Raw genomic sequence first — 25,538 nt, forward strand, 5'->3', positions numbered from 1 at the left:
GTCAGCAGCGCTCCGCCAGCACTATACACAGTGCAGGTAGAGCACCGCTTTCCCCTCCTGAGACGCCTGACTGTTTGCCAGAACCTCTTCGAGGCAGTCCGAAAGTCTTTTTCCATGGCCTCTCCGAACTCCTCCCACACCCGAGTTTTTGCTTCAGCCACTGCCCGAGCCGCATTCCGCTTGGCCTGTCGATACCTGTCGGCTGCCTCCGGAGTCCCACAGGCTAACCAAGCCCGATAGGACTCCTTCTTCAGCCTGGTGGCTCCCTTCACCTCTGGTGTCCACCATTTGGTTCGGGGATTACCACCACGGCAGGCACCAACCACCTTGCGGCCGCAGCTCAGTGCAGCAGCTTCGGCAATGGAGGCGCTGAACATGGTCCATTCGGACTCGATGTCCCCCGCCTCCCTCGGAATGCTGTTGAAGCTCTGCCGGAGGTGTGCGTTGAAGATCTCGCGGACTGGGGCCTCTGCTAGTCGTTCCCAGCACACCCTCACTACGCGTTTAGGTGCACCAGGTCTGTCCAGCGTCCTCCCTCGCCACCTGATCCAACTCACCACCAGGTGGTGATCAGTTGACAGCTCAGCCCCTCTCTTTACCCGAGTGTCCAGAACATATGGTCGCAGGTCTGGTGATACGATTACAAAATCGATCATCGACCTACGGCCTAGAGCGTCCTGGTGCCACGTGCACTTATGGACACTCTTATGTTCGAACAAGGTGTTCGTTATGGCCAAACTGTGATTAGCACAGAAGTCCAATAACAAAGCACCGCTCGGGTTCAGATCAGGGAGGCCGTTCCTCCCAATCACGCCCCTCCAGGTCTCGCTGTCGTTACCCACGTGAGCATTGAAGTCTCCCAGCAGGACAACAGAGTCTCCAGGTGGAGCACCTTCCAGCACCCCCCCCAGGGACTCTAAGAAGGCTGGGTACTCCGAACTGCCACTCGGCGCATAAGCGCAGATGACAGTCAGGACCCGTTCCCCGACCCTAAGGCGCAGGGAACAAACCCTCTCGTCCACCGGGAAAAACCCCAACGTACCGGCAGCAAGTCGAGGGGATATTAGAATACCCACGCCAGCCCGCCGCCTCTCACCAGGGGCAACTCCAGACTGGGACAGAGTCGAGCCCCTCTCCAGGAGACTGGTTCCAGAGCCCAAGCCGTGCGTAGAGGTGAGCCCGACTATATCTAGCCGGTACCTCTCAACCTCACGCACTAACTCAGGCTCCTTCCCCACCAGAGAGGTGACATTCCATGTCCCTATTGCCAGTCTTGGCAGCCGGGGGTCAGTCCGCCAGGGCCTCCGCTCCTGGCCGCCACCCGGCACACAATGCACCCGACCCCTATGGCGCCTCCTGCGGGAGGATGGGCCCATGTCTCCTCTTCGGGCTGTGCCCGGCCGGGCCCCATGGACTAAGGCCCGGCCACCAGACGCTCACCCTCGGGCACCCTCCCCGGGCCTGGCTCCAGGGCGGGGCCCCGGTAACCCTATCCCGGGCAGGGTAAACTGTTCCCTCTGTGTTTTTTTCATAGGGGTCTTCTGAATCGCTCTTTGTCTGGTCCCTCACCCAGGACCAATTTGCCATGGGAGACCCTACCAGGGGGCAAAAGCCCCCAGACAACATAGCCCCTGGGATCCCTGGGACACACAAACCCCTCCACCACGATAAGGTTGCGATTCACGGAGGAGTATATATATATATATATATATATATAGATAGATAGATATCATAATAATCTGACAATAATATAATATTGGCCATGTTATATTTACATTACCACAGTGAGATGATTTTAGTCTCATGAACAACATTAGCTAATTGTTATTTACTAACTAATCTTAAATGACTGTTCAGTACGGAAATGAAGCCCAACAATCATGTTCTACAGTCCTGTGGTCTCAGCCTCAGATACTCAACTAATCAAAGTGATGTCATGACAAAAATGAATGACCAACAAAACATTTTTCTCCTTCATTTCTGTCAAACAAAGCTGTATGTGACGTTTCTCGCGGTTAGTATCATGGTTGCTAGGCAACCTGAACAGCGCAACGAAGGGCTAGATCGTCCCATTTCACAAGCCTCTCACTTTCGCACTTCTCGTACTTATAGTACGCGCCGTACGTAGTACACGTAGTGCGCGTACTTCAAGCGTGCACACCCTGAATTGAGACACAGCTATAGACATTCACACATGCACATACACACAAGTGGAGGTGCTATTACTAAATGCTGATGTGCCACTGAGTGAATGAAAAATGTGGCTCCAATCATAACTCACAAAAGACAGCTAATGAGTTTTAAGACGAACACTGATAGAATCTGCTGGAAGCAGCAGATGCTGCTTTTCATGAACTTAAGCTCGTTTATACATTTTTTAAACTATTTCTTTTTTACATTCCTGCATACTTTGAAATATGCAACATTTTTTCTTGATATCCAACTGAATCACCTATAAAATAAAAATATATAAATATGGAAAATCACTACCTATCTTTGGCTAGTATAGTACCTGAGTTGGGCACAATAAGCTGTCCTCCCTGGGAGCTGAACGAGCCCAGAGCAGTGCATGATGGATCCCTGGTGCGGAGCAACGTCTGGGTCTGTGTGCGCCGGCCCATTGTGTTGTCACCATTGTCCAGTAGGCAGTGCGGCAGCTTAGGTGACAGTTTAGAGGAAAATTCTCCTCCTAGGTCATCCTGTGGAGTCACTAAGCCTGAAGAATTGTACACCTTAATCTTCAAGTTAGGGAGCGGGTCAAGCAGAGGAGAATTGGTCATGGGTATTTTGTCACCCACGTCATGGAGAGCGTAAACTGGGCCGCGGTACATGGCAGCTGCTGAGGTCAGGTCAGGGGGTGCTGATAGGAGATCAGCTGAAAAGGAAAGAAAACAACATGGGTAAAGTAGAATAAATGTCTTAACACATGTATTGGGAAAGGAATCAGGAAGAAACTAACTTGAAGCCTATATATCCATGAGGAAATGAACTGCTGGCAGCAATCAGTGAGACTGCAGCACGGCTTTTTTGTTTTTTACTCATTAGGGAGGTCCACTTCACCACCAAGAAACATTACTCAGTCAGAGAAGTTATAGGTGCAGCTGTGATTTATGAGTAACAGATGGCATCGTGAATGTTCGGTTTACCCAGTAGGATAAATGTTCAATAGCTGGACTGAGTGGGTGGAGCGAGGGTCAGTGGGGGCCTCTCTGTCCTCCAGCTTCTCCACTGTCTCCACCCCCTCACAAGTTTCTAAATGATGCAGATGTTAATGAGAGTCAGAAAAGTTGTTCCAGTAATAAATTAGAAGTAGTGCAAGTACTAGTGTGTCACTGGAGGGCATGTTTTGCAACATCCATCTCCAAGAATGTATGGCCCATATTTTCACAATCTGTATTAGGAAATTAAACAAAATATGCTTCTGCTCTCATCATATAAAACTGTATATTTTCCTCAGGTTTCCCCCCAAAACCAGGTTTCAGATAACCCCCCTCCCCCCTCTTTTGTTAATTAGATTGCACAGGTGCCACGGACTGCAGGATGAAACTGAGACCTACTTAACAAGGGATAATCTCAGCTAAGTGTCGCATTAACGTGGCTTGCAGGCTTAAGCTCAAGTCAAAATGTCATGACCAGCAAACAAGATTTGAGCAAAATATCACAGAAACTCAAATTGCACCACTTCTTGGTAATTAAAGCTAACACAATCATCTCCTAGCACATCATTAATGCCTGTGTCTAGCACTGTAAAACGCAAAATTTCAGTGATTTCCTTAACTGGTCTGCTTCTATTCAAACACCAGTTCCCACACCATCTTTCCTACTGTATATTTGACACAGAGACATGAGAATTTGTTACACACTGCCACATTTCAGAGCAGAGAGCTGTCAGCAGAGATCCGACCTTGTTATAGTTCACATACTCTGTCAAATTAGATCAATCATGTCAATTTTTCTTTGCATGTAGGAATATTTCCCCTATCACTGTTGCTCCTGCACACAGCACGCGCTCCGATGGCAACACTGAAATAAGGAACCCCCCCTCCCCAACATTACAAATTCCAATTTAACCCTTGTTTGCACTGAGCACTGTGTGGAGGATGTGTCATTTCCACCCATGAATTATCTTCTTCACAGCAAATTGTGTGTGATGTGCTTTATGCATGCTTCATACAGTATATAGAACATAAATTACAGCTTTTAGTAGGCTACTTTAGGAAAGACAGAGATAAGGTGGAAGTAAAGTGGATCAACTTATATGATTCCTCCAACACCACTGTTTTTTAAATCACCACCAATTGTTTCTGTCACGATCAGGTGGTTCAAACATATGAAATATGAAAAACCCCACAGTATCATCTATCTATATTATAATACTTAATATATTAACTATATCTGTAAAGGTGAAGGATAATGTTGTATTTAAGACTAAGGATATATAATCAACAGAAAGTAAAATGATTTAAATATAATGTTATTCATATAAATTCAGCTTCATTATACAGTTTCAGAGTTTGGATTTCTTTTAGAAAATAATAAATAAATAAAAAAAGCTTGAATATTGGCAGATTCTTTAACCTAAGTGCCTTCTGCTCGGGAGCTGTTTTAAATAGGCTTGGCTTCAAATTATCCTTTACTTTATAAGAGCGGTGACAGAAGCAACACCTTTGACAAGGGTTGTTGTTCGATGGTGTTTATCTTTTTGAATTGTCCCACATTAAAAAGCTTCCTCTCTAGTCTCTTCATTGTATTTTTATCTCTTCTGCTTTTATTTATTTATTTATTTTCTCTTTCCAAAAGCTCACACTAATCATTTACAACACAGTTACATATTTCTGTCTCTCTCCCTGCTGTCTTTTTGGCCAGTTCACAGTGACCTGTCCTCATGCATGTAACTTACTTTAAGTCCTGCATCAACAGTCCAAATCTAATTACACAGAGACTGGCCTTATTGTGCTTTAATGACTGGGCATAATGTGGCCTCCCATCACAACAGCAAGCATTTTAATAGTTTCACCACGGCTGACACACATGCTGCCAGAGTCAGACGTGTCTCAGTGGGTTAAGGTAATGTTTTGAAGATAATGAAGCCATTATTAATGCCAGTACTAATGAAAGTCATTCCATATGCCTGACAACACAGGTGTGTCTAAGGTCGAGTATTACATTTTTTTTAATCTGCTGAACTGAGTCTGTACCATTAAGTAGCAACACCTTTACTAAAAGAGGATTGAATTGTGCTTAAGCTTCAACAATACATGGAGCCACTTTCTGTATCTTAATTTTACAGAAACAAAATATTCAGTTTTTAACACGGTTTTTGGGCAGGTTTTGAGAAAACATTTGGCACATTAGGTTCTTTCAAAACTTTGTGCATTTAAGTTTTGCCTCATTTGTTAAATTTATTACACTTCTTGGTAAAATAATAGCTATTTCCATGTGTGGGAACAGCTGCCACAGCAAAAGCAGACTGTCTGATGCAAAAAAGAAGTCATCAAGGAATGCTTGAAAACTTGATCCCATGATTTGCGGGTTTATTTTGCAACTGTTGGGATGCAAGTGCTTGAATATACAACCAGAAAATCTTAAAATCTGACGTGCGTGAGAGGCGTTCCAGGAAAAAGTTGAAAAGTTGTCCAAAAAGAACATTAGAGCAAAATCACAGCTGGCCAGTGAACAGACAGGTACAAACCAGACGCATCTTGGAATAGTGTGATGTAGACAGGCGAATCGAGGGCAGAACTGTTTGGTCAGAATACAAAAAAATGTTTGGCGCAGACCAAAAACAGCTCACCAAATGTAATGGATTAGGGTTAGCTGCATCTGGGACCGGGCAGCTTGCAGTGATTGATTTAACAATTAATTCTTCATGATATCAAAGAGCAAATGAAGATATTGTGAGACCATTTGCCCAAAAGCTGAAACTAAACCATCAATGGACATTTTAACAGGATAATTATACTAATGACAAAAGGAAATCCACTAATAATGGGCTCAAAAAGAACAAATGGAGGGCTATAGAATCCCATTCAAATGGCCTTTTCTTCAAATATCTTGCAACTGAAGGGACTTTTACTTGGAAAAATGGTAAAAAATTTTAAGACAGTGACACAGTTACGGATCTAATAGTTCCTTGGATTAAAGGGGGCAACTCTAGGACAGCAAAGGTGCACTTTTGCAGGTGAAAGTTTAATCTATTTATGTACCGATTTGAGATGCATGTTACATTTTGATATATAGCAAAACCAACGCTCAAACACTCACACACGCCTCTCTCGTATAACTCACCTTTGCGAGCGGTCTTAATGCTGACCGGCTGGAACCCTCCGTTGAGGGCAGAGGAATCAATGATGTCAGAGCTGAAGTCCCGGTGGTTCTTCCTGTAGATGAAGAGTGCCACAACGACGGAGATAACCAGGCACATGATCACTGCTATCACAATACCCACATAAAGAGCTACATCATCAGTAGACGGGGCCACTGGAGGAGTTTGGGGACGAAAGACAAAAAACACAGACAGAAAAAAAAATTGTCTTTTAAGATCTTGTAATGCTTCCATTTATGACATAAAGCCTTTTTCTCTCAGTATGCAGGACTTGTGATGAAGCCATTATCAGCAGGGTAATATCCTGGTTTACGATTGAGCCGGATATTAATAACTATCTACTGAGAAATAAATGCACGAAGTATAGCTCCAGTCTTTTTTGATTAATGCTGACCTGCTGTGGGAAACACAGTTCATGAAAAAAACACGAGGCTCTCTTGATTGTTAAAACTGAGGCGAGATAATGATGCAGGCAACTTAGTTTGACACACATCATCGGGCCTTTTTTCACTGTTTGCTTTGGACATGTGCGACACACTAAAAGGCACGCCAACATCTGTTCACTGTCTTGAATGCGAATGTTAAAAATGGCCTCAGAATTCTTGAAATAATACATACTGCACTGTGTCATGTGATAAAATAACAATGTAATAACAATATAATAAAGTAAATGGTGACAACAATTCATTTAAACAGCACAATTAATAAAGAAGGCTGTTCCACCACAGTCCAGTGACACAAAGATTTCTGCTCAGAACCAAGATCAAAAGTTCTGAAGACAGAGATGTCGATGTTTTCATCTTCAAATTACCATGCTCTGTGCTGAAGTTCAGAGTCTGTCTCTGTTTTTGTTCTTACACACTGCAGATAAGATCTAGACATGGCTCACATTTCTCAAATTGTCTTTCATCTCCGTCTCCCTCCCAGAGACTTTCTGTCCACTATCCAGCTGGAGAAGCCTCAGTGATTAGTAGGCCTGGCATGGATATATGTGCCTTTTAGAAATACAGACTCAGACAGGCTCTCATTAAAAGATCAAACCTTTTAATGGATGCCTACTGACAATCTGAACTCTCTTTGGTGTTTGATAAGGAATGTCCTTCACTGTCACCAAGTTGACAAATGGGGGGAAAGCTCTTATGTGGAGGACACGAAATGTCAAAAGGCATGTATGAGCATGTATGCACGTATTGTTCAACACATGCATGGACATTGCACAAGTGAAGTCATTGTCCAAAGAAAGACAAACGCCAAAGCAAATGCTTACAAACACACTCTTATCAACAGGAGAACCAGAAGGTGTTGTGATCGGGCAGACACAACAATTTTTGAGATGATGTGTGTGTTTAAATTGCACAATATCTGCACCAGTAGATGGCAGTGTCACCCATAAATCCATACAGGGCACTTTGAAGACGTGCATGATGGCCGAGCATTTGTGTAAATTAGCCTCGTGTGTCTCAGGGATACAGATGGCACTCAGTCTGTGTCTCTTGTGTTCTCGTGCACAAAGGACGATAAAGGAGCGGAGCGAAAGGAAACCAAGAGCAGAGTGCTTTTGTGACAAGTGAAAGTCACGAGTTGTGTCATTTTAATCACATACTTCCTTTCTGGCTTCTTTTTCAGTAACTTATGGTTTGATGTTAATTCCACGAAAAGGATTTCAATGTAATTAAATAAGTCCACTATTCAACACTTTATTTAAATCATATTACATTTAATTTCTTGATGAATCCCTATTGAATAATATTCAGAGTGACCTCCATTTCAATTAAAGATCATTTCTGTAATTTTTATTGAAAGACTTCTATTTAAGTGGGGAAAAAAGGGTATTAATATTGTAGTGCTCCCATAGATGTTTTCTGTGAGGAAGGACATGCATGTCCTAGCCATGACTTTTCAGCCTGGAGTGAGACATCGCATTAAAGATACATCCTCTAATCCTTCCTCTAGTGCAGACACAAACAGAAAACAGAGCAGGGAGTCAGTGATGAAAGTTTGAAAATGTAATTTCACTGCGTTCCCTCTGCCAAGCTTCCCCGCAGTTATTTAACATATATCGCCTCAGTTGAATAATCTTCTATTCATGCTTTGATGATAAAGGCAGCAACCTGCTAAGTGTACGCATTAAAACGTATCACTTAGATTAATACATCGCTTTGAACGTGAGCCATTGTTGGAAAGTACAAGAAATGAAACTGAAAGGGATTATTGAACACTTCTTTCTCAGCGAGGTTGCAAAAATTTACAAAGGGATGGGTGAGAGATGAAAATAATGCCCCCCCCACCCCCAAAATACTGAGGATATTTTTATGAGAACTGGTGATATTTTAAAGCAAATGGAGGTCACAGCAAATATTATTTTGAGTTTATGCTCTTGCCTGGTAACTGATCAATAAACAATGTTCATTTCCGAAAGCTTTTACTATCTGGTAGGTTAAAATGTCTGCTTGACACGATGCATGAGCCGCTGGTGAGGCAAAGTTCGCCAGGGTAAAGAGCAGGGTCAGCTCTTACTTCGAAAATAGTAGCGTGGCTGTAAACCAGCAGCCTGCTAGCACAGACACATTATGAGGAAAGGGTTAGGGCGATCAAAACGGATCATATCCTGAGGTGGTTATGAAGTAAAAAACAGAAGAGCAACAATAACTCGCAGATGGACACAGAAGAACATTCGCAAACATTGTTTTTCATTTTACTTATGGACACGTTGTTGTGTTTTGTTTTATGCTTTTAGTGCAAAATGGCTATTTCTGAAATGTTGCTTTTTGCTAAAAAGGAGGATCTGTATGTAAGACTGCAAATTCAGGTCGTGCACATTAAAGCATTAAAGATGCCTTTAAAAAACAAACAAAGGCAGACGTGAGAAGAATGCAGAAATAATGAAAAAAGAACGAAATGGGGGGGGGGAAAACAAAACAAAACAATAACTCACATGAATTTCCAATATCACTCTTGTCTTTTGCCTCAGAGGACTTCTGATATAAGGAACCTTGAAGAGAGAAGCGGATATGGATAGCAGAGAGAGAGGTATGGAGAAGGGGAGGGAAGAGAGAAAGATGAGGGTGGGGGGGAGGAGAGGGATGATGAAAATCAAATTTCCAACAGAAAAACAAACTCAACAAATGAGACAGCAACAAACTCATGAGTAGGAGTGATGGCACGGGGAAGCGATCTTTCTTGATTTGGCCCCTCCTCTCTATATCTGTGTATGGAGATGGATGAGGAGAGCAGGGGAAACATGGAGGTTCTGTAAGAGAGTGGCACGATCCATCAACTGGGCTTAGTGCCTTAGCAGCAGCAGGACTGATGCTGGCAGGTGAGGGGGATGGAGGGGCTGATAAAGTGTGGGCTCCAGCCGAGTCGGCAGAACCTACAGCCTTTCATCTGTCACTGGAAGGTGGATGGAGAGGGTAGTGCGCGAGATAAAAGGAATGATTATGTTAGGGAAGCAGGAAGTGGAAAAGGGCTGAAGGACAGTGATGTGGAAAGTTGAAGACATGCGATTGAGAGATTAGAAAAATCTTCAGCTAAGATAGGTTGTTTTTTTGTTTTTTTTATATGTGTATGTGTGTGTGTGTTTTTTGGCCCAAACTGGGGTCTTGGTAGGTTTTTGTTGTGGCCAGGTTTTTTACTGAAATGAAGTGCAAAGCAGGCTAGAAAGACAGAGCCAGGAATAGTGCACAAGCACACATAATATTCAGTCTCCCTGGGACATCCATAAACAACTATACAAACAATGGAGTCCTTATTGGAAAAGAGAGAGAGCCACAGGCAGACAAGTGGACTGACAGGCAAATCAATGGCCTGATAGATGGGATTGGTGTGTACATGTAATCAGGCAACCGGGATGCCGGGACGGAGCAGGGGGTGGTTGGCTGTTGCATTCAGTCTAACTGATGGCCCATTTGAACCCATCCTGTGGAGTTTCTATTCAGCCCAACCGAGTCTACAGCACAGCCGACATAAAGGCATGCTTCAGTGGGTGGGCTCCGAAGGAAACGTCAGAGCGCCGAAGTTTATTCTTTATTGGCAACACAGAGCTGGGAGAGGAAGAGGGAAGCATAGTACAGGAAATCATTGTCTGTGTTTTAACAATTACTCCTTTGAATGTGACAGATTTCCAATCTCTGGGAAATACACTGTCATTTGGGGAAGAGAAAGTCATTTGTCACGTTATTTAAAGGCTCCTTACTCTTCTATGTTTAATGAAATTGCTAATTACATGACAAATAATATTTATTGACATTTTAACTAATCTTTGAAACCTCATATAAAACACAGAGGATATAACTTTATGGCGTTTGGAGGCTGAACTGAAACTTAAGAGTCTGAACTGAGGCTTAGGAGTCACGGCTGTCCTGCCTCTGGTGTTCGATAGCAATGAAGCGTGTCCCCTTGCTGGAGTCGGTGTTCCCCTCTCTCTAGATCAATATGTCAGAGAAAATGTCGTGTCAGAGAGCAGGGTTACCAAAGGCTTGAAAAACAACATCAGTATCAAGAGCTGCAGACCACAGGGGGAGCGCAAAATAGAGATTTAGACAGGTCAGGCTAAGTGAACAGTGAAAACTCTACATGTGTAAGAGTTGGGAACTTCTCTCTAAACACGCAGAGTGCAACCTTTCTAGATCAATTTAAAGACACATAACTTTGTTAAATCCAACCCCTCCCCCCCAGAAAACTCCCTGGCAGTCTAAATGTGATAAACAAGCTGCAAAGTTAATTATAACAACTCTTTTTGACGCGAGTCAGTTGTATTTGTGCAGGAGGCAGTGATGAAGCTGAGCACCACGTTCTATTTCAAGGTCTGGTCTATCAAATTCCTTCGGTGGATTACGGTGATGGACTGCAATTGAAATGATTTAAATAAATTCAAACAACAGAAAATAAGATCAAGCTGCAATGGAATCCACAGACACGTGTTTGCTCAGATCACGGTCCTGCACTAGAGGGAGCAGACCAGCGGTCCAAGGTGAGTTCAGATTGCACACAACTTCCATTCCCAATCATATTTGCCATAACATGAGCTTTCAGATAATGGGCCGTTCTCCTAAATGCTTGTGGAAATGGTCATTAGCATTGACATAAGTGGCTTCACCCTTTTAGCTTCCCCCCAAAAAAAGAAAAGAAAGAAAATCAATCTCTGAAATGATCCTAAATCTATATCATTATGGCTTTATATTCTCTGAAAACTAGCCATCAATCTACCAAGAACTAATGCTTTTGGTGTAGGCTGAGTTGCAAAGGGTGTACAGAAGGGCAGGGAAGTGTGGGGTGAACATATGTTGTGTTGCAGAGGGAAATAAAACAAGACGAAGAGAGACAAATAACAGCACATCTGTCACGGCCTTCTTATTGATTTTTTTCTCTCTCTCTCGTGCTTCTATATGCCGTTTACATACGTGCTCCCTCTCGTAATGAGCTAATGCAACCTCTCTCTGATGTTAAAACGTTTCCTGAACATCGTCCTTAGCACATATAGAACATGCGTGTGACGGCAGGCATTTACTTCAGAGGCATACAGATCCACCAGCCATCTGCATCTGAAGATGTAACCTACGCTACATCACATCGACAGGTAGCGGTTTACAACTTTATGGTGCAGCAAAAACTCAGATCTGCTGCACACAGCAGTTGCTAGCTGTCTCAAATTTTATACATCTAGCAGCTGAGCTGCTGTTATATTATTAGTGTCACATCACCATCTGTAATAGGTTATACACACGACAGAGGCATTTGTGACAGCGATTGGGTCCTACACCTACAGAGATGTTTATTAAATAGGAATTTTATTCAACTAGACACAGAGTTTAATTCACTTACTCTGCGACGCTCTCTCCCTTTCACAGACTCTCTCTTTTTATTAAAGGCACAGAATCACTACTAGCACTTTTGGTTTAGTTTTGATGTTTTAGGATGTAGGTGTTTCACCCTGTAACAACATAATACTACATAACACATGCAAACACATACACACAAACGTGCATCAAAGCAACTGCGGCTCGATTCTAATCTGTGAATGTGTTATAAGGCAGAGGAAGCAGGATTGTTGGCTTCACTGGAGTGCGTGGCTGTTTTTAACTTCACTGGAACAAAGAGGAGAAGAAAACAATTCTCTGCCTGCAGAAAAATATCTGGCTGCACCACAAACTGGCTTTAGTTTGCTACTTGAAAGACAAAGTAAAAGCAAAGAAAGAAAAATGCTGGTGCATCTGGATGTCTTTTGCGGTTTTTTAAGTTATTGTAATACCAAATGATATGTATTTGTTCACTTTACAGTGAACATAAAGGCCAGCTCGGAAAAGAGGGCGAGTCCAAACACGTGCTACTTTGTGGCCTTGCGTTTCCTATCGTTGGACGCAGGAATCCAGAGTTTTTCAATAAAGGTAGTAATCAAAGCAGTTTAGTCGTTGTGCCCCCTCCCCTTTCTGTAATTAGTGCATAATGACTTATTATTTTCAAATATACCTCCCACATTCTTAGCTTATGACAAGGATAATTAGTTAGATTGCGTCCTCTTGCGGCCAAGCACTTTTTTTTTTAAACATGTACTTATGCTTGCAATAGAACTGACACAGGAAGATGTGTGGTGGTTCTTGATTTTATGTTGCTTTGATCAAAAACGCTTTTGTCTGTTGTGTACATAAAAATAAAGAGAAACAGATCAAGTGCAGAGGACAGAGAGGCGTTTCGGCTTGTCTTATTGTTTATGTATGAGTGAAGTGAAACAGACTGGGTGAGGACAGGGTGAGCGTGTTATGTGAGGATGTGAAACACAGCGCGCAGTGATGAAAGAGCACAGTGAAAGTCCCGGTCAAAGGGTGAAGAGATTTCTTTTGTTGGCAGGTCAGACAGTCGCAGAGGATTAATCGGGTACTCACTCTGCATGCACAGCCCATCGGTGCAGTTCTTAGACTGGAGCACCATGCCCTCACAGTCCTTTCCCCCGTTTTTGGGTGCTGGGTCGCTGCATTCTCTCCTCCTCCAGTGGGTGCACTCTGTCCCACAGGTGGACCACTTACTCCACTCTGTCCACAGGCCATCCACTATCACATAACAGACAGGACAGATGAGGGTCGAGTGAACGAGATGGCAAATGAGAAGATGAAGATGAATTTAGCGCGCGAGCAGGGGGAGTGGGTGCGGTGGACGCACAAACAGGACGGAATTTGTGCAAACGTACAGAGTCGCATCAAATTGAATGCATTTCGTTTATGTGCACCTGAACTCAACACGCCCACGTACTGATGGGCGTGTTATCATTTTAATACCTGGGCAGAGAGGATTACACGGTAGCTTCTGGATGCCTTGCCCTTCACAGATGGCACCGCCATTGAGTGGCGCTGGGTTAGTACAGCTGCGTGTGCGTTTCTGGTAACCACGCCCGCAGCGGCTGTTACACACTGACCACTCTGTCCATGTCGACCATCCACCATTCACTGGAAACACACGGTGGTAAAACATGTTAAATATAACTTGATTATGGTCTGTGAAACTGTTAAATTGAATAATAAAATAAAACACAAATTTGTGTGAATTAGAGTGAAAGAACTAAACCCATGAAATTAAAAACTCTTCATGTTTGTTTTCTGTGACCAGCTCATTAATTTGACTGTCTAAGAAAGCCCAGCTCATAGGTTCAAGTGATTCGCCTACTATAAAATGTACCAATATTGTTCATTTTGTTTTGCATTTTGACCTTAAACTATCAGGCAATTACTTTGCACTGCAGACAGACAGTAAATTCTGGTCAGACTGCTGCATTTTCCATTCACTGATTCCCTCTAATGCCTCTCTTCCCTCTCTCATCCATCTCTGTCAGCGACTAAATCCAGCGCGGAGTGACATCAGGGCTTGTGGCTGAGAACAAGTCTGTGGCATTTCAGATGGTGGAACCAGGCCCCTTGGAGTCTCAGACCTTCAAATGTGACATGCTTAAGAGTGAAGCCCAAAATATTGGACTCTGGGGGAAGACCCACATTTATTTACCGTCTGCTTTGTCTCCTCCATGAATAAAGGCTCTATCTTCTGTCTTTCGCGCCTCTTTTTTTCTTCTTCTCTCCCTGCCATTTTCTTCTCATCAACTTACTGTTTCTAGTATCTTTGTCTGGGATTTTGCTGGAAACCTCTGGGATATAAACATGCTCCCTTTCCTTCTAATTTATATATCACTAGTATTAGGCATAGCCCTTATTCTCTAGGTTTTCTCACACTTCTTTGCAGGGAAATGTGTATACTTTCACGTACAGTAATATTGTTCAATAGTACTGTCAACTTATGCTTCCCCTTTCCAAAAGAGACTCATTTCCAAAACAGCTGAACGACTGTGTAAAATGCAAAAGATTTGCAAAACTATTTTTGTTTTACATTGAAACAAATGTTTCCAACAGGTCTGAACCAAAGGCAGGCCAGTTTAGCACCTGGACTACAGACTTACTACAGACCCATATCCAAAACATGTACATACTGTTTAGCATCAACAATGCTGGTCACATATACCATGTGCACTAATGTTCCCCCCATACCATTTCTGATACTGATACTTTTAAGCTGTGCACCGGCCACAAGACCACCATCCTTCTCACCTTCAGCTCATCGCCCACAGGATGAGGCAGAGAGAAAGCTGCAGCGTTTCTGGATCTTATTTTTATACCATTTGTTTTTATTTGCAGAGGTTTTCAGAAGTGTTTCTGAACTCAAGCTGTGTTTTCCACTTTTCCACTACAGAATCATATCTGGTGCCACATGAGCAGCCAAAGGACACAGCCATTCGATAACAATTTGCAGACTTTACCCTGGTGTGCTGAGATTTATCCAAATTCTCTGAATCCTTTAATGATATTACAGTATATTATAGATAAACTGAACAGATCGTAAGAGGTTACTCCAGGGGGTCCTGATTCACTTTTTAGCAGCATTAAACAACTGTTTTTTGTTGGCCTATCCAATATTTTGACATGTTCAGCTTTTTCTTTTAGATGAATATAGCGTTTAACTGATTTATAGGTCAGTGCAATCTCTTTCACACTTAAGACAGAGTCCCATCCTTTTTAGGTAATCAGGGTATACATGAATGCTTGTGTAGTCCTCTTTGGAAAGGAAAAGGACAGGCTGACATCAAAGTGCTTTTTTGACACTTGGCTCTAATATACTCTGCTAGTAACATGAAATTCTTGAGGAGACACTTGTCTCACTGCCTTCCTATTATGATACTAACCATGCAGTAAGTCCAGGGAAGAGATAAGGGAACATGATGAGAAAATTCTGGCTTTGAAGCTAAACTCTGATAATGGTATCAGACATCTGGTCACCTTTATGGTATGTGCACTATATGCACATCTGTATTTATACGCCACCTTCATTTAGAAATATCCATTACACTGTTCGTGCAAAGTGAATAAAATCTGTAAGCACTTCTGCACCTGAAAGAGGGCAGTTGTTTTATTATTCAGTTTTTAGAGTTAAATTGGCAAAGCCATGAAAAGTTCTATCAAGCACAGGATGAACTCTGCTGGCCTCAGTTAAATGAGCTATCAAGCCAGTAGTCATTTATAAAGAAAAAAAAAAACAATGTCTGAGGTTCAAAGGAACATTTGCTTCACGTGTCATTTGTTCTGTCTTAAGTAGCCTCCAGCAGCTGTTGAAGTTTAACGTCAGAACCGTGCTGTGCAATAACAGTCATGTTAGCTGATGTTAGAGAGACAGTGCGCGAGCCTGCGTGAAACCACAGCAGGGGTCTCTTTAAGTACAGCTCAGCCACATCAGCACCTCTGCAGATCAAAAAAGAGAAAAAAAAAACAAATCTTCCATTCCTTGCACACCGTCTGGCAGGAACAAAATGAGTGAATGTTACACGCTCCAGGAGAGAGAGAGAGAGGGAGATTTGATGTATGCAGAGTGACTTTGAAATTTGTTTTTACTTTGAGCCGAGCTGAACTTCATAAAGGAAGTTTCCTCAACACTAGTGTCTCACTTTACTAATCAGCCGTGTGGTTAGTAAGAACAATGAGCTGGTCGGACACATGTAAACAACTTTGAATTGTATTAACGTGTAGAAAGGTAAGACTGTAGGTTACCATAGACAATAACTGTGGCAGTTGTGCTGCGTCTTTTCGCCACAATGTTCTTTGCCACACAGGTGTAGTTGGCCGTGTCAGAGAGGCGAGCCTGTTTAATAATGAGGTTGTGGTCGATGGTGATGTAGAAGTTTCTGTCGTCTGCAGGGTCGATAACCTCCTCGTTCTTAAGCCACTCCACCTACAAAAAACAACAACAAAGCAAATCAGGAAAGTGAGAAAGAAAACTGCGAGCTTGGAGGCAACAGAAATGCATTTTTTTTTTTAAAAAAAGGAGGATGTGAAAGGAGATATAAGACAGTTTGACCTCATTAAATTGTACCAAAAATCAAAGTGAAGTGTTTAAACAGTGATCGTTTTTGTGTAGTTTCTGTCTAACCTCTCAAATAACTTAGAGTGCCAGGATTACTATGTTTACTCTGAGGTCCTGCTACAAAAAGTCAATAGCTATCATGCTTTTTTTATTCTCCCCCTAGAACAAAGCGCCGCAGTAACAGCAGCGCTGTCAGACAACAGAGACAAGAAAACTCTCCAGAATTCCTCAGGCTGAGAAGCTCTCTGACCTTTTCTTTTGAGTTTCATTTTTCCAAATGAAACTGATATTGCACTCCAGGCACTATCGCGGAACAGAAGATCATTTGGAGCCTTTATTTGCTGTAATTCACCGAGATCCCTTTTCTCTCTTCAAGAAGAGAGAAAAGAAAAACATGTGCCGCCTCACAGTCCGCAGCCAGTTTGATTCAAAATATTTCCTGGTTCTCTGGTTTTCTTCAAAGAAACTGTCCAGTGATGAAGAGGCCTGGCAAACAGCTAACTTCCTGTGCATTGTGATAGCCCATGAGTAACAGGGCCTGATAAGAGATAAGACACCAAGGAGGACTACAGAGAAAGATAAGCAGGATGTTTATAAAGGGGCTTTCTCATGAGAGATAGAATATCGCAAAAAGTAGGGCAATAACCTGATATGAGACTGGCCAAGACAAAACAGTCACTGTTGTTTTTGAATTTCTTAGGCAACAACACAGAAACAGCATTTTGTGCTGTGAAAACGTACAATACACTGGCCATTGTTATAAGACCGGCATTGTTAGGAGTTTCTCAAAAGAGAATACAGACCCACTATGACATGCACTGGGATATCAGCATCACCGGCATCGCACCTCAGCAAGACTACCTGCTCTTTCTTTTTCTAGTTTTTGCTATGTAAAGGTTATCTTATCTTAAAATAGAGACTTTAAATACTTCCTTTCACAGTTAATTCTCAGTAAACACGTCCCAAATTGTTGCAGACAACACATCAACAGGCACTTATCCCCATCACACGCTTACATCGGAAAAAACACGGGGTTTAACACAAGATCAGCAGAACATTTCAGTGAACCACTGTAAGCTTAATGTATATTCACTGTTGATTTGGTGCTTATGAATTTCTTCCTCTATAAACACGTATCAGTCGAATCAATGTCACAGAGCCACGAGGGACGCAGTTCCATCACTTGCAGTCTATTAAATATAACTAAACATTTCTCTCCCTTGAGAACAAAGTGCAGCATGACAGACTGTATTTTGCAATATATAGGAGATACATCATTCACAGATACATCATTATTTAAAAAAATAATAATTTCTGCAAGGAACTCATGCAAAAAGAAATCTTTTATGTTAACCTAGTTCATTAGACTTCTGTCTAGATCATTAATAAAATCAGAGTTTATACACACACACACACACACACACACACACACACACACACACACACACACACACACACACACACACTTATCCAGAAGGGTAACACATCATGTCATTCAGCTCCATTCATGTATTCAGTCTATTCAAATGTCCTCTACAGCAGCGGTCCCCAACCCCCGGGCCTTGGACCGGTACCGGTCCGTGAGTCGTTTGGTATCGGGCCGCGAGATTTGAGGCTCAGGTGTGAAATGTATGGTTTTCAGGGTTTTTATTGGTTTTCAGCGTTATTTTGTTATCGTTTTTAGCGTTAACTCGGTTTCCCTGGGTTTTTTTCACGTGTGTTATGAATAACGCTTCTATTTTTCAGTAGCGGTACTAGTTTTATTTTGTTGTATTTTTCCGCAACACCTTAAAGGCCGGTCCGTGAAAATATTGTTGGGCATAAACCGGTCCGTGGCGCAAAAAAGGTTGGGGACCACTGCTCTACAGTCACCAGATCTCAATCCAATAGATCACCTTTGCAATGTGGTAGAACAGCAGATTTACATCATGGATGTACAGCTGCTGAATCTGCAGGAACTGTGCAAGAATTAGGACAGATTGAGGGTAAAAAGGGGTCCAATCTGGTACTAGCAAGGTATACCTAATGAAGTGGCTGGTGAGTGTTTATAGTTAGTTGTTGTTTAAATTATTTTGACAGCAGCTCAGGTGGCAGTCAGACATCTTCTACAAAGTTTCTCTTATTATATACCGACACAACTAAGTCACATATGCTGTGTACATTACCACGATCTCACTACAAAGATGGCAATAACAAACTGTAAAAATATAACAAGAAGGTTTATATTCTATACATATGTATAGATTTCTACGTATATTTATATATGTAGAACTGACTAATTTAAGTGCAGGCATCAGGAGAGTTACTGAGTACGGGTCCCATACATTTTCTGTGCATGTGTGTGTCACCCTCAGTCTTTAATAATGAATAAAACTCTGAAACATTTTGAGCACTACCAGAAAGAAGGACCCCCATGTTCAGAGAACAAAGATTTGACAGTGATCAGCCATTTTTTGTCTTTTGTTCCCACACACAAGCAATACCAAAAGCAAACAATCTAATGATGCAAAAAGGAGAAACAATGGCTGTTTTTTTGTTTTGTTGTTGTTGTTGTTTTTGACATAAATATTTTCTCTTTTGGTGCCTTCATCAGTGTGTGTTGGGCACAGGGAATTAAAAAGTGAAAGGTCTCTTCTTAGAATAGAGATTGACAGTTGATACAAAGAGGTGGTTATCCAATTTTGCACCAATCACAGAGGCTGCCTCTTCAAATTTGCTGTGTTCAGATGTCAAGAGCACTTTTATATGAGAAGGTAATTAAAAATTGAACAAAAGCGCTTTTCAGTGCAGATGGAGGGGTGGGAGGGAGAGTGACAAGAAATATAAAGTGGTAGAAACTCATGTCAAAAGGGGGAAACGTGTGAGAGAGCTAAACTGAGCAATGGTTCACCGATTATTTTGTACTGACTATATTTAGGACTCATTTATAAAAGGTTGTTTGGCTACAGGGCTGTGACTGATGGTTTCTTTGTCAGGCAACTGATAATGCTCCGGACATTCGAAAAGATCACAAAACAGCTAAATGGGTCAGTTTTAGATTTGGCTAAAATGCATGTTTAATGTTGTTGGTTTTTTTTTTTTTTTTTTAAATTGAGGTTTGCTGCTGACAGGTAGCTTAAACAGGTTTTATTATCAAACGTCTTAAAAGTAAAAGCAGCAAATTTGCACATTTAAAGGATGAAACCACTCTATTTTTTGGCATGTTCCTTCATGTGATAGGATTTCTTTGTACAATATCACATATGCTCCGTTAATTTGAAACGTACTTTGAACAGGTAGAGCTACATGTTACAGAAGAAGATTAGGGCCACTGAAATTCATACACACACACACACACACACACACACACACACACACACACACACATACATTTTTTAAAATTCAAAGTGCAACATGCAAGCATCAAAAACTGTAATATTGTGTATATATATGTATAGTGTGTATTGTGTAATATTGTGTGTAAGTTGTATATGTCGTGAAAGAATACTTTTAGCATGACCTGTGCTTTTTCAGGTGGAAGTTTTTTACAGACTCTTCTTTGCAGACTGTCTGTTTATGCATATGTGGTGTAATAAGTGTGGCGGATCAGGTGACGCTGAATCCTTCCTTAGTTATGTTACAATAGGCGTAGGCTGCTGGGGGCTTCCCATTATGCACTGGGTGTTTCTCCTTCACTCACCTCTGTTAAAAGGGAGTTTTTCCTTCCCACTGGTGACAAGTGCTTGCTCATAGGGTGTCATCTGATTGTTGGAGATTTCTCTGTATCATTATAGGTTCTTTACCTTACAATAATACAGTGCCTTGAGGCAACTACTGTTGTGAATTGGCGTTATATAGATAAACCTGAACTGAACAGAATCACAATCACAGCACGGCATACTTCTGTATGATCTAATCTAGTACCAGTCTTTAAAGGAACTAAGCTAGAAAACTTCATGTCACATTGAACTTGTTCAGGTTTCTTTCATGCCAACAGATTCAAAAGACATAAACACAGATACACAAAGTTGTACACACACATCCAAATGCTCACGCTCACAGCTCGTTAGCGTCTGATTGGCAGTAAAACATCCGGAGAGGTAATTGGCACATTTCTTGTCATTAACGAAAGGAAATTGCCACATGTCAGCTGCCATAAAGAAAAAGCCTGTCTGGCTGAAGACAGCCAAGTGACACACAGTGAGAGAGTGAGCGAGAGAGGGAAAGTGAGTGTGGGGTGGGGGGGCACGTAGAACTAGGAATGGAGGGGGACAGGTAAATGAGAGATGGTAAGACAAAGAGGAGAAAGACAGATGAGTGAGAAGGAGAGCAGGTGCACATCCAGGAGGGCAGTCACTAGTGTTCCAAAATATATCTAATACATCATCACCGAGAGGCAAGGACGGACAAGAAAGAAGAAAGATGGACGATTGGGGGGAAAAATGTTACAAACAAGTGACTTTTGCTTGAAGAAAGGAAGATTTAAGATGAATGAGAAGGGACAAAGTCTAAAGCACGAGGTGAACAAAGAAAAATCACATCGATATTCACAGATTAACATACTGAATTGTATTTACACAAATAATACGGATCGATTAAGAAAATTAAAGACATTGAAGCCAATAAAAGTCCATTGACTTCTTGTGCACGGACTAGACTAAATTATTTCAGAGGTGGGATCATCTGAAGTTTGCAAATTTGTTCATGAAATGTAGCTTGTAGAAATTTGCATGGAACAAATGAAATGGTGAATTGGTCAGTTTTTGATTAATTTAATGTATTTTTTTGCCTTTACTTAAGATGGATAGAGGAGAGAAGACGGTAAAGCAGGCCAAGGGCATGCAGTTAATGGCCTTGGAGCAGATTTGAACCAGGGCCTCTGCAACTGCCTTAAAGTACATGGGTTACCTGTTCAATCAGATGAATTATACCAGAACCCTTTATTTCATTTTGAAATGAAAATCACAGAAAACGTATTTATAAACCACACCGTGATAATGTCACATGAAGATGCAAACACAAAAAGCTAGGTTTGTATACTAACGTTTGTTCCCATCATTACTGAAAAATAAAGAGCTCATGGAAGGTTTTTTACGCAATAAGTTGTTTGGGGCAGAGTATTAGACAATGAGAACCAAAAGTTTGTTGCACTGGTAAACACTGGAGGGTGAGCTCATGCTGAGCTGCTCTCGGTATCAAAGCATGCAAATGTTTGAGAAGTTTCGTGAACCACAGTGCCACCTTATGGCATTAAGAAAGTGCAGTCAGTGGTAGTGGGGCATGGCAGAGCACATGGTGTGACTAGCTTGTTCTGCTATGGATGATGGGTTTATGTTGTTGCCTTGGAAACTGTCCGTGAGTATTCTCAGTTATTGCGTTTTAAATGTCGTTACAATGACATTTTAAGTTTGGTCAAATTTAACTGAAGCCAAATAACTGACTTTGGTATGGAGTGACTCTATATCCTTTTCCCTATTGCATAGGGCTTTACACCAAGTGGAGTCACAGTAATGTTAAAGTTACACCTTGTTTTATATTGGAAAGGTTCATAGCGTAATCTGTCCAGCTTTGAGATTTGAAGATGGCGTCTCATCACAAGGAGGGAATGAAGGGTGTACTCCCCTCAGATAGGCTACAGCCCCTAATTTTGATAGAGTAAAATAAGCAGCTAAAGAATATTGAGTGGAATTTGATGTGATAAAACAGACAGCAGTATTCTTCACAGAACCGGTGAGAATCTACTCAACATGTGAAGTCTCCACTAAAGATGCAGTTCTCCAGGAAGGAACATACCTGATGTTTAATTTCTGCTTTTGTGCATCCATACATCCAACCACCCACTTATCCATCCATCATTGAAACATCTATCCATCCATCCACTCATCCACACATAATTTGTTTTTTTTAGCACAACCACTTGGGGTCAGCAGACATGAGCGCTAAACAAGACTGACATATTGAGATCTCATGGAGTTCATGAGGTAAACCTTTACAGTGTTTTATAGTTAGCACTAGCTGCTAAATGCTTTGATATGTTGTGTTATTTTATTTTACATGCAACTCCACGACCTTAGCCTGAATGTCTAAAATCAAAACTTAATAAATGGAGCTGTAGCCCCTCGGTGCACCATTAGTTTTGCTCTCAGTGAGGCATAGCTCTATTTTGAATGACTACCCAGGTGGCCTACGTCCTTTAAACCACCCAGCTTTCAAATAAGAGTGCTGCTTCGGTGCGCCTCCACTGTCACTTCTTCTCCCACTAGCAAACATTACTGGCTGAAGACCTGGTTACAGCAGCAATGTAGGAGTAGCCACTGAGTGGGATGTTTCTGCCTGGGTGTGCCAGCAAAACACTAATTAGCCCAATAGACAGAACACACTGTATACAATCCTCTCACTTGTTAAGAACCACTGCAAAGCAAAACCATTCATTACTCATCGCTGTGGTGTCAGAAATAGAGTGTACAGAAGAGTGTGGGGGTGGAAAGGGGTGTGAAAAGAAAGAACGGGGAGAGAAAAAAAAAACATTCCACAGCAATGTGCAAGACTTCTACGGAGAAGTCATTATGAGCTCTTCTGCTTTTCCACATGCACTATAACTATGTATCAGATATAATTTATTCATTTCCCTTTTTTCACAGTATATATCCGCTCCAGGCTTGAATGACACACCTGGAGAATGAGCCACTAAAGGTTATAAACTGATTATTCAATCATTCACTTACAGACAACAAGCCATATGCTCTGCATCTGCCTGCATGACAAGTATGGAAATGTGAGCTGTATAAATATTAACAAGCCCAAATGCTCAAACGTGTGATATCTTGAGATGTGATGGGTTTAATGTTAGTGTGAGCGTTAATGCCGGTATTGCTTGTTGTAGCCGAACCAGTATATTTGTCTGTGAGGGTGTTTGTGGAGGAGCTGGAATGGGACAGGTTAGGGAGGAGGAGGAGAGAGGGCAAATTTAGATAACAGTAGTGGAGTTGGAGCAGTTACTACTGTAGATGTCCATAGAGGAGATGGATCGCTAAGACTCGAGCCAGGAATAATGACCTTTCCCAGTTCATTTCCACCTTTAGCTCTCCTCTACAGTCTGCTGAGGGAACACAGGTATTTCTTAAACTGGCTCCAAGAATAGCGAGGCACTGCTTACTCTGTTTTCCCCTTTCCCGGTACATTTACCTCATACGTGTGGCAAAACAATACTCTTTTACCAATGTCCGTTTGTTGGGAAACTACCTTAAGAATCCATAGTTTAAAAATGTCTCTATAAATCCTCCTTCTGTCACTAAATGGATGATTAAATTCTGACAGTGATGATGTGATTATGGGATTTCTGCCAATACTTTTTTTTTTTTTTTAATAAATTCACCACATGTGGGTGGATAAGTGCAAGTTGGCTATTGAGAGGCATGGCACACATGTTATTTCATTAGAATTTTTAAATAACAACCTAACACAAACCATTACTAAGGCTCTGGCTTTCCCAGTCAGAGAACTGTTTAATACACTCTCTGCATTCAGTGCTTGGTTTCCCTGAGACTGCCCTGACTTTTAACAAAGCTTAGATGATAACTCCATCAAGGGAGAGGGGTTTCTGTGCTGCTCAAGAGGTCAGATCTCACTTGGTATAAAGAATGCAACCTTCAGGAATACGAATAAACTGAAACAGCACAAGCCCTGTGCAAACAGCTTAAAGGTAGTAAGGAGTTTTTTTGGTTTTTTTTAGGTGATAAAGAAATAATTTTTCCACCAAATAAGAACAGTCACACTATGTTGTATTCTTTGCTTGGAAAAATGTGGGGGTTTTGTTATTCTTTTACTATATGATCTGTAACAAACGTTATTTGTTTGCTAAAAAAGTGCTTGTGAAAAATATGCTTCCAGATAGCCAAAGTTTCAAAATCTTACAAATGGCGAGTGGGACTCTAATACATAATGTTGGTTTGGTTTTGTTTTCCAGAATCAGTTTCTTGCATGCAGATTAAAGTAAACAATGTCTTAAGGGGCGTTCACACAGGAGGCGATTTGATTCACTCGTCATGTTTTGCTTTTTTGTTTGGTTGTTTGTTTATGGTCAGTTGCTCGCAGACATTGCCAAAGCAATTCTCTGATTCATTTACCATCCAGTCATACCAGTTGTAGGGGTGGGGGAAAAAATCGATACTGTGTAGTATCGTGATATTTTGTTTGCTAATAATGTATCGATACAGGGACAGCAGAAATCGATATTTTGTTACAAAAAAGGTTTTTGTGCTCTGACTTCAGAGCATGTTGATCAGCTCCTTTTTCTGAGCAAGAATCCTGACATTCCTTCACTGTCCAAATGTGTTTAACTTTTTTTTGGCAGCAATAAACATGACAGTTTACTTATTTTAATTTAAGACATGTTTTATTTTAATTAAGTTTAAAACTTTTTCATTTAATGTAAAATTATATTTTGTTTTAATTTACTTTCAAATTCTTCAGTTGCTGAAGGGGCTGCATAGTTTTCATAAATTTCATAGTTCAGAATAGCTATAATTGTACCAGATGGTTGCATTCAGTTAAGTTGGACTAGACTGTAATACAAACCGTTCAGTTTGTCAACAATAAAACTGACTGAAATGAGAGAAAGACTGAGTGTGAGACTTTGTTATTAGATAAAATGAATATTGATAAAGTTTACCTTTATGTACAGAATCTGAATATCGCAAAATATTTTTTAAAAATCGCAATAATATCGTATCGTACGTTAAGTATTGTGATAATATCGTATCGTGGGATGTATGGTGATTCCCACCTCTAACCAGTTGTAGCCTTTATTCTTACCAGTAGCTGCTTCAGTTGCTCGCAAGTCGAG

The 25,538-nt window shown here is 41.5% G+C and overlaps 1 protein-coding gene across 4 annotated transcripts in view; it reads right to left on the bottom strand.

Moving 5' to 3' along the window:
• unc5cb (unc-5 netrin receptor Cb) overlaps nt 1-25,538 on the bottom strand; it is a 128,860-nt gene that overhangs the window by 15,808 nt on the left and 87,514 nt on the right. The window contains exons 5-10 of one of the 4 annotated variants that reach the window (XM_087843701.1): nt 16,402-16,582; nt 13,597-13,764; nt 13,207-13,371; nt 9,261-9,317; nt 6,289-6,480; nt 2,513-2,875 (exon numbers count right to left, since the gene is read on the bottom strand). In XM_087843701.1, the coding sequence (XP_087699827.1) occupies nt 2,513-2,875; nt 6,289-6,480; nt 9,261-9,317; nt 13,207-13,371; nt 13,597-13,764; nt 16,402-16,582 (1,126 nt within the window). The remainder of the gene's footprint in view (nt 1-2,512; nt 2,876-6,288; nt 6,481-9,260; nt 9,318-13,206; nt 13,372-13,596; nt 13,765-16,401; nt 16,583-25,538) is intronic. The other 3 variants (XM_087843703.1, XM_087843702.1, XM_087843704.1) reach the window with 3 other exon arrangements.

The sequence above is a fragment of the Neolamprologus brichardi genome, chromosome 7 (assembly GCF_056152115.1).
Source record: "Neolamprologus brichardi isolate AB-2024 chromosome 7, ASM5615211v1, whole genome shotgun sequence".
NCBI classification, from domain to species: domain Eukaryota; kingdom Metazoa; phylum Chordata; class Actinopteri; order Cichliformes; family Cichlidae; genus Neolamprologus; species Neolamprologus brichardi.